This window comes from Pongo abelii, chromosome Y, assembly GCF_028885655.2.
Source record: "Pongo abelii isolate AG06213 chromosome Y, NHGRI_mPonAbe1-v2.0_pri, whole genome shotgun sequence".
NCBI lineage: Eukaryota > Metazoa > Chordata > Mammalia > Primates > Hominidae > Pongo > Pongo abelii.
Window position 1 is genome coordinate 4,446,749 of NC_072009.2, and position 13,815 is coordinate 4,460,563.

At 34.9% G+C, this 13,815-nt stretch overlaps 1 protein-coding gene across 30 annotated transcripts in view; it reads right to left on the minus strand.

Annotated features, from left to right (window-relative positions):
* The window catches only part of LOC129053431 (histone demethylase UTY), a 234,424-nt gene that overhangs the window by 74,916 nt on the left and 145,693 nt on the right, over nucleotides 1-13,815 (minus strand). For 25 of the 30 annotated variants that reach the window (XM_063721447.1, XM_054545477.2, XM_054545474.2 and 22 more), the window contains 3 exons: nucleotides 7,150-7,279; nucleotides 5,532-5,637; nucleotides 4,487-4,692 (listed from right to left, as the gene is read on the minus strand). In XM_063721447.1, the coding sequence (XP_063577517.1) occupies nucleotides 4,487-4,692; nucleotides 5,532-5,637; nucleotides 7,150-7,279 (442 nt within the window). Of the gene's footprint in view, nucleotides 1-5; nucleotides 4,311-4,486; nucleotides 4,693-5,531; nucleotides 5,638-7,149; nucleotides 7,280-13,815 lie in introns of those variants that run through there. The other 5 variants (XM_054545487.2, XM_054545486.2, XM_054545485.2 and 2 more) reach the window with 1 other exon arrangement.

Here is a 13,815-nt window from a genome sequence, read left to right on the forward strand (position 1 = left end):
AAGAAAATGTTTTTTTCCAACAGAATATTCTGTGACAAGAAGGTCGTTTCTTTTGCCTTTTGGTAACTGGCCTAAAAGAGTTTTTACATTTTATCAAAATAATTCCTATGCCATTATTATTAAGTTTGGTTTGCTTAGGAAAATCTGAGATTAGAAACAAATTTCTTTAAAATTAAGGTTATATGTCCTTGTATCTTGCTGTATGTGCTTTTAAAGTCTGTGATATTGAGTTATAGGGCTTTGACTCCTGGTCTAAAAACACTGGTCTAAAAACAGAGTCCTGCTGAGGCTTAAACACCGAAGCCTCATCTTCAAGCCTGGTAAAAGATGCCAACCAAAATAAACTGCATTCCTGAGAAACAGGTCCAGAAATTAAAGCTATCCAACTCCTCAAGGCCCAAGGACTATTGCAAAAGAGGTATGTGAGATTTTAAGGGACAATTTTGAAAGATAAGAGAAATTCAGTTCCTGTATAAATTAACCACTAATGTCAAAGACCAGCATGTGTGCCCTATGTCAGATTAACAAGGATTTCTTGAAGCGTTAACCAACTCCTTAAGAAAGATTATAAAGGAGTATGAATTTATATCTTAAGATCAAGATGAAAATTTTACAGATTGTTTATAAAATTTTGGATAACAAATTTAACTGGTTTCATGCTGTTTTTATAAGGGCTTATTGTTTGTAAAGTTAAGTATCCTGAATCAAATAATGAAGGTTTTCACCTTTTTTTTATAAAATTCTTGAGTTATCACTCTGGATAAATTAATGATTTATTTTGCAATGACCTCTGATCCTATTTTGTAATATCAAGTGCTTTAAATCTTTAGTATCTAACAAATTTTCCAATGTCAAATGATAAATTCTGTCTTTTTCTGACCTAATTAGTCCTTTAAAATATTAATAGGTTCCCTAACATCCAAAATGACATATTTGGCATAAAAATTATACAGGAAGCATTGTCAAATATAAAACGGTGCTTGGCTTTCTTGGGGCTGCATTTTTTATGGTGTTCCAAAATTATGGGAAACTCCTATAATTCTGTTATGTGTTAATGCACATTATTAGTAACAATTATAATAGTTATGTTAAATTATTGTGTGCCACAGAGGTAACAAAATTTCTTGTCAATTGTGTCTTTTGACTATGACTGCTCTAAAACTTTTAGTCATCCACAGACAATTGTTGTCTTTATTTGGTCCTCTTTAGAAGGTTGTTCTATAATCAGCTATAAACTCTTAACAGGTGCTCTTGAATGCAAGTTTCTGTTAACTTGGAAACTGTGACATGAGAATACAGAAAAAACTTTAAGGATTCATGGAGAACTGAAATGTTTGTGAATATCAAGCAGAACAGCAATTACCTGCATGGACTAAACTAACAGAATTCGAAGTAATCTTTTAAACTTCTTGCTTAAAATATTGCTGATCCTTTGTTTTTCAGAGTCAAGAAAACTTTCAAGTTAACAATTGAGTACTCTTATGAAGAAAATTTGTAGCAAATTTGTTTCTTTCTATCTGATTTCTCCAAAATTTGAAAACTATTTGAAAGCATTCTTAACAATTATGGCAATATAATTATTTGCATAAGTGAAATAAAAATCTGTTTTCATTGTAAGAGGACACAACGGAAGAAACCGGTTATTTTACCAAGGCTTTGACTGAAACGGTGTGCTTTCCTTTAAGGAGTCAAATGTGACTTATGGAGTCAATAAAATGCCCTTGGGAAATCTGGCCTCATACCTTTGTCTGCATGGTCCCTGCAGAGAGTTACCGTCCTGTAGTAAGTAAAGAACGTCACTTTCAGACAGGCCTAGAAGCCCCAACTTTATCTTGGAAAATCAAGAGTAGAGGAATTCAACCAACTTATAGGTATTAATAGTACAAATCCATGGCTGGGCTCAGCTTTAAAAAAGTCTTAGATGAGACTACGTCTATGAAACAAAGTTCCGTCAAAGCCAATTAAAAAAAGAAGCCTATTGGAAAAATAACTATTCTTGTGGTACTTTATACAAATAATATGACCGAATATAATAAAGAAAATAGATCCTACAATGATTTATCTTTAATGGGAAACCGGAGAAAGAAAAAATATGTTTCAAAAAACGATAGTAAACTTGTTGCTAGAGTCTAGTATTGCCAAATATTTTAAATAATAGGAATAAACCATCCTAGCCATGAAAGATCAGACAAAACCTGACACCAGAGGCTCATTTTCTTCTCAAATGCTTTCTCCAAAAGATTTTTTTTTTTTTAAATGGGAGAAATGTGAAAGGAAAATATCTTGGGTGCGTGAAATCACTATGCTAAAGGGAAAGGTCAAGCTGGGTACTGCTTAGGACAAACCTGCCTCCATTCTATTTAGAGTCACCCCTCTATTTACTGAGCCAAATGTATAACTGATTGCCTCCTTTGGAGAGGCTAATCATAAACTCAAAAGAATACAACCATTTGTCTCTTACCTACCTGTGGCCTGGAAGAACCCTCCCTACTTCGAGTTGTCCCACCTTTCTGGACTGAACCAATGTTCATCTTACGTATGTTGATTAATGTCTTACGTCTCTCTAGAATGTATAAAATCAAACTGTGCTCTCACCACCTTGGGGACATGTCATCAGGACTTCCGGAGGCTGTGAATACATCCTCAACCTTGGCAAAATGTCTTATGTCTCTCTAGAATGTATAAAATCAAATTGTGCTCTGACCATCTTGGGGACATGTCGTCAGGACTTGTGGAGGCTGTGAACACATCCTCAACCTTGGCAAAATAAACTTTCTAAATTATCTGAGACCTGTCTCAGATTTTCATGGTTCATTAACTAATGATGAGTTATTGTTTCATGGGGTCAGAGTTTCAGTTTCAGATGATAAAAAGGTGCTCGAGATGCATAGTGGTTTTGGCTGCGTAATAACATGAATACCCAATGCCACTGAATTTAACAAAAATTGTTAAATCATTACTTTTCTATTTACCATATAATAAAAAATCCTAAAAATATACTATTTTCACAGCAGAATCAGATTCCTGTGATATCAATGTGATGAAAACGTAAAATGAGGTGAGAATTTTAAACATCTTCTGGAGGTAAATGATATTACAAATTATAAATTTGAAACTTTCAACAACATATTTTTCAGCCATAAAACTTTCATTAAGTTTTAAGGAACAGCTTTATAAAAAAGTAAGTCTACATTCTTTCATCTGACATAGTAAAATGCAGTTCGATTTTATAATTTATTTATAATTTCATTTATTTTCTTTTTTTGAGATGAAGTCTCACTCTGTCAACCAGGCTGGAGTGCAGTGGCACAATCTCAGTTCACTGCAACCTCTGCCCCCTCGTTTCAAGTGATTCTCCTCCCTCAGACTTAAGAGCAGCTTGGAATATAGGCACCCGCCACCACACAGGGCTAATTTTTTTATTTTTGTAGAGATGGGTTTTACCATGTTGGCCAGGCTGGTCTTGAACTCCTGACCCCAAGTGATCCGCCTGCCTCAGCCTCCTAACTTGGTGGTTTCACAGGCATGAGCCATTGTGCCTGGCCAAATTTGTAATTTAAAGGGGCCATATTAAGAACAAACAATTCAAACAAATATTTGAGAAATATAATTGTGGTTGCAATGCTTAACTATTAATTTTTTTGAAAAAATTCAAAAACTCCTATTTCTAACAATTCTATTTCTCCTCATTTACTATTAGGTGTTTTACTAACCACTGTCCTGTTTAAGATGTTGTTTTTCAATTTTCTATGTATTTTTGACACATTTCTGTAAATTTCTTCTCAGAGATGACAATTAATAGAGGAAGACTGCTAATGCTTCCAAAGAAAAGTTATCCAGATAAAGTAAAATATGAACATCTTTTCATGGCGGAGTGAATACCTGAACTGACCAGATAATTTTCTTCATATTAAGTATCATTCTGCAAACAGTAAGTAGGCTTAGTTTATCATTAAAATAAAAAATTCCAAAAATAAGGTAGACGTAAAATAGGAACTTTCTCCATTAGCAATGTGTGTTTTATATACTGTAATTTTGCTTACATTTTTAAAAGTTTACTGGGCATGGTGGCTCACACCTGTAATCCCAGCACTTTGGGAGGCTGAGGCAAGGGGATCACCTGAGGTCAGGAGTTCAAGACCAGCCTGACCAACATGGTGAAACCCTGTCTCTACAAAAATACAAAAATTAGTTGGGCATGATGGCAGGTGCCTGTAATTCCAGCTACTCGGGAGGCTGAGGTGGGAGAATCGCTTGAACCCAGGAGATGGAGGCTGCAGTGAGCTGAGATCATACCATTGCATTCCAGCCTGGGCGAGAGAGAATGAGACTCTGTCTCAAAAACAATAAAAAATAATAAAAGTTTAATAATTTATGAGCACCTTAGAAACATACTGTTAACAGTATGTACTAGACAATAATTATGAAAGGAATATGCACTATTAAAAAATAGCAACAATTAAAAAAGGAAGAAAGAAAAACTTACTCTCAATGATTCCTGGAAGGAGGAAGCCTGGTATTGTGCATATTTAGCAATTGTAGTATGAGATCTATTACTTTCACAACGCCAGATTTTCTTTGTTCCAGTGGGATCCCAGTTTTCATCTGCTGGTTGCAGCAACTGTGTCCTCACTTCTACTATATGTTCATTGTTAGCTTCTACCAAAGTTTTGGTAGAGAAAAGTCCAAGATCTTTACAAATAATAAGTTTTGTTAATCAGTAAAGTTGTATTCAGTTCAATTAAAATGTCAAAGTATTTAAAAAAAACTTTATCAGTTTCCCTTAAGAGGGCTCCAAGCCATTAGGTATCAGAGTTACACAGCAGGTCCTTGAAGCTCTGGCTATAACCATCATGTCAGGGTGTAGAGGGTGGCAACATTCATAAACATAATCCGATTTTACTTATATTTAATACTCAGAACTTCTTCAACTATGTAACCTAAATATTGTATGTTGTATAATGATACCAAATTTAAATCTAAAGTAAAAATCCACCACAATATTATGTTTCAAAAACAATAGTAAACCTGTTGCTGGAGTCTAGTATTGCTGAATATTTTTCATAATAGGAATAAACCATCCTAACCATGAAAGATCAGACAAAACCTCACACCGGAGACTCATTTTCTTCTCAAGTGCTTTCTCCAAAAGATTTTTTTTTTTTAATGGGGGAAATAGGAAAGGAAAATATCTTGGGTACCTGAAATCACTATGCTAAAGGGAAAGGTCAAACTGGGTACTGCTTAAGGCAAACCTGCCTCCATTCTATTCAACGTCACTCCTCTATTTACTGAGCTAAATGTTCATCTGTTATCATCTGTATATATCTGTATATGACATCTGTATTATCACTTTCATCAGTGCTAAAGATGCTTGCTCATGCATAAGAGACATAAAATTCAGTGAGAAAGAAAGATAACACACATTAAAGACTCAGAATGCTGGGGAAAAAAAAATCAGTGAGTTTCTGTCAATGTCATAAAAGTTTAAAGATAGTAAAATATATATTCAATCTTGGTTTTAAGCTTACCTAATTTAAGAGCTCCAGCAAGGCCACGTATTACTGTAACAGGGTTTTTTGGATTTGTACAAAATTGATGTAATGGAGGAAAGAAAGCATCACGTTTATTTTCCAACTGTAAAAGCAAAATATTTTGTTAGGTCTCAGATAAATGACAAAATATACCTCAGATTTGTGCCTTTAATAAGATGACTAAATACAATACTTCAAATTTGTGAGTTTTTTCCAATCAATCTGGCTATTTAAAATCTGCAGTGCATCCTAACCTTTGATATGTTGCTACATATCACAGGATTGTATCATTTGTCTTGTCAGGAAAGTGTGGAGGCAATAGCTAAAAAAAAGCCTCTCTTTTAAAAACTACATTTTAAATTTGATTCACTTTAAAACTGTTACCTATCTCTTATATCACACTGATTCATAAAATTCTTTTAAATTAGTTGAGTTGTTCAAAAGTATTTCCCAAGCATATTTTTTGAGTTATCTTCTATTGCTTCTTAAATGAGACAACAGGTAGAAGTGACATTTAAAATTTAAAATCAAACTGTTTTAAAAACTACTAACAAAACTTTTAGAGAATAAGAACCACAACAGGCAAACCTTAAATTTGTATTTATTGCCTCAAAGTTTCAACTGAAAGGCTGATTTTTAGTCTCTCTTCCATGACTCTTCTAATACAATTGTCAATAAATTTCAACTAGGTAAAAAATCAATATTGAACATCTGTCCAAAAAAAGGCCAATATCTCCAAAATCCTCTCTTACAGATCTGTTTCGAGATCATTCTAATTACTCCATCTTCATGTTTTAGGTTAAGATTCTTTAACTTGTGAAGGAGAATGAAAAAGTTGGGTGACACAAACTCTTCAGAAGGAAAAATACATAAAAGTCATTTTGATGAAAGCCACAGCAGCTTTCTTTATCAGATGCTTACGTTGCTAAATAGTAAAAAAGCCACTTAAATTCCAATGGAAATTTTATACCTACATGTATTTATGTAAAACTTTTAAATAACATGTATTCATAATCACTTTTATATCCTCAACCAATTTTTATGAAGCTAGAAAAAAATTCCTTTATTAAGGAAATGTAACATTCAACAGGTATACGTAACTACCAGTGTCAGAATTCAGATTTAGAACCATGTTTACTAAAAGCTGACCCTGGAACAATTATCTTTTGCTACTCTCATATAATCCCAGACAATATTTGAGAAGACCTTAATTTTTCTAGACAAAATCTGTTTGCATACTCAGTGGTCAAGAACCTTTTCTGTCAAAGGCCTATGATAATAAATATTTTTGGCTTTATGGACAACCTAGTCTCTTTTGTAAACTCTGTCAATGTATTGCAAATGCAATCATAAAGACAGTAACTAAATAAGCATAGTTGTGTTCCAATAGAATTTTATTTTCAAATGCAGGTTGGTGGGCAGCATTTAGAGTAAGAGCACCCATTTGTTATGTGCCCTGAAATACAAACATGTTTTTCTGAAATATTAAACTTCTGAGAGTAAAGTCTATGCTCCCTAAGGCAATCTGGCTTGATTTAAAAAATACATCGATTTTCTAAAAGACACATTAGTTGAGACTCTCGATTTATTTATAAGTTACTCAATGGGGACTCACGTAAATACTAGGTGTGGGTGGATTCAACTTGTCCTTTGGCAAGGGTGGGTATGGTGAAGTTGGTGGTCTTGGAGGTGGACATTTATCTAACAAAATGCAGCTATTAGACAAGCCATTTTTACCTAGATTCCTTTAAAAAAAGCAGAAGAAATGTATCAGTTATATATTTATTTTAAAACTAGAAAAAAAAAAGAAAATCTGAATTAAAAGTCAGGCGTAAGGCATTCACAAAAATACAAACAGTGTAAGATATTCAGATCCATTAAATAAAAAATTGAGGACTATTAAATTTCAGCAGATGCGTTATAAAAGCTAAACAAAATATACTACACACAGAGTGCATAAGCTAAACAAAATATACTACACACAGAGTACATAAAGTATTGACAAAATTCCTCGTTATTCATTTTCCAATTTGCTTTCTCATCAAACATTAATATAAACTTAAATTTCTCAACATGTGCCACCATTAAATGTTCTCCATAAAATGATAAAATAGCTGATCAAGAAGTGATTTACATATCCTTAATATCATAGTATATCTCCTTTCTGACATCACATCTTAGTAATTACTTCTAGAATACCATTGTGACAACTTTCAGATCCAGAAAGCTCATTAGTTTCATCCTCAAGACTTGTTTTCTGTGGAATTAGCTAATACTCAATGAGACTCCATTTATTAAAGTTTCACATCTTATAATTTTAAGTGAAGTGTGTAGTTGCTCTGTGTTGTCACACTGTGCATAGTTATTACTTAACAGTATTTGGATTTTTCCTTTAATGAAAGGTATAATATTTGTTAAATTATTGACATAAATTCTTAAAATATGGTAAAATTACTTCCATAATCCAATTCTTCTTTTAGTATGCAAATAAGAAGTATATTCCTAAACCCTTAATATTTTAACAAATTCAGAAAATTGGTAAGCCTTTCAAATTATTCACGCTGTCTCACCTAATTATTAAAATTCTAAAATAATCAATGTATTAAAATATCAAATGAGATCTTAAAAATGTTAATGTTTCAGACAAAAATCTGAAAACTCTGTTTTCGAAAGTAAAAAATACATTACATCAGTAGCCGCATTTATTTCAGAATAAATTATGTTTTTATTTCAATATATAGAATAATAAAAGCTGCAGCAAAAGCTTGTTTAGCTTTATTTTCCTACACAGAAAAAAACTTTCAAGTCATGCCTCTGTGGTTGGACTAATAAAAATGAAACCTTGAAATGCAACATATACACTTAATAGCCCCTAGGGTGTATAACCTTTTTAAACAACTAAAAAGGTCTTATGCATTTTTAAGTTATGAATTAGGTTAGAAATCTGACTTCTCTATTTTTTAAATAAAAAATGTGCAAGTATCTATTAAACATTTACATTTAACTACCTATTACATTCTAAAGTAGTATCTAGATTTCAGTCTCTCTCCACAAGGCATAATGACCCATAAGTTTAGTTATAGATGATACATGTTAAGCTTTTAAACTTAAATACAGAATTGAACCTAATTCATAAACTCCTTAGAATTTCTGTTTTAAACACATAGAATATACTTGGTGAAGAGACAATTCAAGTATTCTCACTATACCAGTACTTAATTGTACTAAATTTGGTGAAGTATTTAATTGTACCAGAAATTTCTTTATGTTAATTTCTTGTAGTATTAAAAATTATTTAAACAACCACCTCCTTAAAAAAAGAGTCTAGGCAGGGTGCGGTGGCTCACACCTGTAAACCCAGCACTTTGAGAGGCAGAGGTGGCGGATGACCTGAGGTTGGGAGTTTGGGACCAGCCTGACTACCATGTAGAAACCCCATCTCTACTAAAAATACAAAATTAGTGGGTGTGGTGGCGGGGGCCTGTAATCCCAGCTACATGGTAGGCTAAGGCGGGAAAATCGCTTGAACTTGGAAGGCAGAGGTTGCAGTGAGCCAAGATAGTGCCATTGCACTCCAGCCTGGGTGACAAGAACAAAACTCTGCCTGAAAAACATAACAAAATAAAACAAAACCAACAACAACAAAACAACGAGACTAACAAATTGGGATTTACTGTAGAATTCTGTCGTTATAATTTCTACAGTCTATAAAAGAAAAAAAAGTGGACAGATACATAGGAAGCTAAAGCAATGGAAAATATAGATACCTAAATTTGAAAAAAGAACAAGATGAGGCATGAGCAAAAGAGTCATGATTCAATCACTGACACACGATATCACTTAATTTATTTGAATCTCAGTTTTCTCCCCAGAATAGACGCTATTATCAACTGACTGAATTGGTGTGCACATAGAAACTATCATTTCTCATTCTGGCTTTTTCTCTACAACTCAGAATAATTTTATTCCCAACTTTAGAATCCATCCTTTTATTCTCTTTCTTTCTGTGATTGTTTTCTTTTTCTTTCTTAATTTCTCTCCTATTTTCTTTTTGGTATGTTACCTTCAATAGCAAAGTGGAAGCTACATTTATTGGAATAGTCTTTCAGCCACAGATACTTACAATATTTTAAAGATACATTATTTACAGCTTTTAAAATTAAAATTATCCATTTCTGGTAAGGTAAAATCCTTTTACCACGTCTAACCCAAAAATAACTCTTTAAGAATGCATTTTACTATAAAGTGATTGTTTATATACACCTCAAAATGAGATAGACGATTAAAATCTATAGTCCCTTAAGAAATATAAAACATATCAATTTATTTAATTTTTATTTTGCAAAAAAAATTATCATCACTACTCCATTACTGCTCCCCAAGGTTGTTGCAACCATAAATTATATAAAAGCAAGAAATTTTGATTTCATCTTAGAAGCTGATCAGTTAATATACATTTAATGGCTGACACACGATGGTTTCTAATAAAATAATCTAAATGCCTGAGAGTCTAATCAACGCTTAGATACAGTCATAGAGAAGAAACATGTAACATCTTAAGATCTCACAGTAGCAGGAAAAGTTATATAAGCATTAGGCAAAAATTGTTCTCAAATTTGAAGTTTAAAAACTTTTTAATAAAATGACCAAAGTAGATTAAAAATAATGTTTAGATTGTCTAGTTATAGGGTATTTATTTTCTGTTAATTTGCATCTAATTTCAGAAAGCTCTTTTATGAATCTAATAAAACCAATATATTATTGTTAAAATTTTGAAGTTTAGTTACTAAAAATATAGAAGTAATACAGTATGTGTTTTTGGCATGGGAAATGACTTTCACTTACATTTTATACTCTTCTATACAGAACATTTATAAGAGTTAAGGTAACTTATTAAGATTTAATTTTATTGTGTTTAAAGTCTATGTCAGGTTTGTTTTTTAGGTAGTACAAACGCTGTAAAACTGACCATGATAATGATTGCACACATCTGGTAATCTGCTAAAACCAAATGAACTATAAACACTAAATGACCAAACCATATAGTATGTAAATTATATCTCAATAAAGCTGTTTTTTCAAAAAGGTAGATTAGGCTCTTTGGGGGAATCAATGTGTTGGCTTAATATCAAAGAAAGTGTTCCTGATTCTTTTTTGTGGGAAGGGAATGAAAACCAATTTTTAAACAAACATGTAAACCTCCATTGCTTAAAAAAAGAAGCCCAATATAGCAAGTCTCACTAGACTGGCTGATAGTCTATCATTGCTGGCATTCTCCCTGCATTTCTTGTCTCTCCTGGAAACTATATCACTTCTAGAGTCTGACAAAATGTTTTCTCAAATGTAAGCAAAGACTAGCCTTAATAATCAGTAAGGCCTATTCCTACTCTTAACATTCTACAGCTCTAACTAAAAAGGAAACAAACAATAGGATATTCCAGGCTTTGCTGTTCCCTATGTAAGGACTTCCCCTATTCTCTTTCAATTCCCAGAATGAGGTCTATCACACAGAAATTGACAATCCTAACAACCAATAAAAGTTTGTAACACTAAACAAAGACATAATCTCACAGATAAAGCAGTTAACAGAAAAATGTTTTCCATATTTAATACAGTGATAAGATAAAACCACAGTGTTTCCACAATGACCGAATAGGAACAGTTCCAGTCTGCAGCTCCCTGCGAGAACAACACAGAAGGAGGGTGATTTCTACATTTCCAACTGAGGTACCCAGTTCATCTCACTGGGACTGGTAAGACAGTGGATGCAGCCCACAGAGGGCAAACAGAAGCAGGGTGGGGGCACCACCCCACTCAGGAAGTGCAAAGAGCCCAGGGACCTCCCTCCCTCAGCCAAGGGAAGCCATGAGGGACTGTGCTACCTGGCCTGGATATTATAATTTTACCAGTTTTTGCAATCCGCAGATCAGGAGATTCCCTCATGTGCCTATACCATGAGGCTCCTGGGTTTCAAGCACAAAACTGAGCGGCTGTTTGGGCAGACACTGAGCTAGTTGCAGGAGTTTTCTTCGCACCCCACTGGTGCCCAAAACTCAAGAGAAACAGAACCATTCACTCCACTGGAAAAGGAGCTGAAGCCAGGCAGCCAAGTAGTCTCACTCAGCAATGCCCAGCAAACTAAGATCTACTGGCTTGAAATTCTCACTGCCAGCACAGCAGTCTGAAGTCAACCTGGGAATGACTGAGCTTGGTACAGGGAGAGGCATCTGCTTTACTGGGGCTTCAGCAGGCAGTTTTCCCTTTGGCAGTGCTAAGGAGGCCAGGCGGTTTGGATTGGGTGGAATTCATCAGAGCGCAGCCAAGAGGCTGGGGCCAGACTGCCTCTCAAGATTCCTCCTCATTGGGTAGGGCATCTCTGAAAGAGAGGCAGCTGCCCCACTCAGGGACTTTCAGATAAAACTCTCATCTCCCTGGGACAGAACACCTGGGGGAAGGGGTGGCTGCAGGCACAGCTTCAGCGGGCTTAAACTTTCATGTCTGACAGCTCTGAAGAGAGCAGTTGATCCTGACAAAAAGGATTCTCCCAGCATAAGGCTTAAGCACTGCTATATGACAAACTGCCTCCTCAGGTGAGGCCCTGACACCCATGCCTCCTGACTGGGAGAGACCTCCCGAATAGGGGTCAACAGACACCTCACACAGGACTGATCCAGCTGGCATCAAGCCAGTGACCCTCTGGGACGAAGGCAGCAATCTTTGCTGTTCTGTGGCCTGCACCTGATACCCAGGCAAAAAGGGTCTGGAGTGAATCTCCAGAACACTGCAGAAGATGGGCCTGTTAGAAGAAAAACCAACAAAGAGCAAGAACACCATCAATAAAAAGGACTTCCACACAAAAGCCCCATCCAAAGGTCATCAGCCTTAAAGATCAAAGGTAGATAAGTCCACGAAGATGAGGAAAAACCAGTGCAAAAATGCTGAAAATTCTAAAAACCAGAATGCCTGTTCTCTCCAAAGGATCACAACTCTTCTCCAGCAAGGGCACAAAACTGGACGGAAAATGAGACTGACAATTTGACAGAAGTAGGCTTTGGAAGGTGGTTAATAACAAACTCATCTGAGCTAAAGGAGCATGTTCTAACCCAATGCAGGGAAGAACCTTAATAAAAGATTACAGGAAATGCTAACTAGAATAACCAGTTTACAGACGAACATAAATGACCTGATGGAGCTGAAAAACACAGCATGAGAACTCTGTGAAGCATACAGAAGAATCAATAGCTGAATTGATCAATTGAAAGAAAGATATCAGAGACTGAAGATCAACTTACTGAAATAGGAGTGAAGACACTATTAGATAAAAAAGAATAAAAAGGAATGAACAAAGCCTCAAAAAAAAATGGGACTATGTGAAAAGACCAAACCTATGATTGACTGGTGTAGCTGGGATTGATGGCAAGAATGGAACCAAGTTGGAAAACGCACTTCAGGATAATTTAGAAGAAATGGATAAATTCCTGGACACATACAGTCTCCCAAGACTAAACCAGCAGAACTCCAATCTCTGAATGGAACAATAACAAATTCTGAAATTGAGGCAGTAATAAATAGCCTACCAATCAAAAAAGGCCAAGGGCCAGGATTCACAGCCAAATTCTACCAGACGTACAAAAAGGAGTTGGTACTATTCCTTCTGAAACTATTTCAAACAATAAAAAAATAGGGACTCCTCCCTAACTCACTTTATGAGGCCAGCATCATCCTGATACCAAAACCTGGCAGAGACACAAGAAAAAAAAAAAAAAAAATCCGGCCAATATCCCTGATGAACATCGATGAAGAAATCCTCAATACAGGCAAACCGAATCCAGCAGCACATCAAAAAGCTTATCCACTACAATCAAGTTGGCTTCATTCCTGGGATGAAAGTCTGGTTCAACATAACACAAATCAATACATTGTGTTAAATCAATACATAACACAAAACGTAATCCATCGCATAAACAGAACCTATGATAAAACTCATATGATTATTTCAAGATATGCAAAAAAACTTTGATAAAATTCAACATCCCTTCATGCTATAAACTCTCAATAAACTAGGTATTGATGGAACATGTCTCAAAATAATAAGAACTATTTATGACAAACCCATAGCCAATATTATATGGAATGTGCAAAAGCTGGAAGCAATTCCCTTTGAAAACCAGTTCAAGACAAGGATGCCCTCTCTCACCACTCCTATTCAACATAGTATTCGAAGCTGTGGCCAGGGCAATCAGGCAAGAGAAGGAAATAAAGGGTAATCATACAGGAAGAG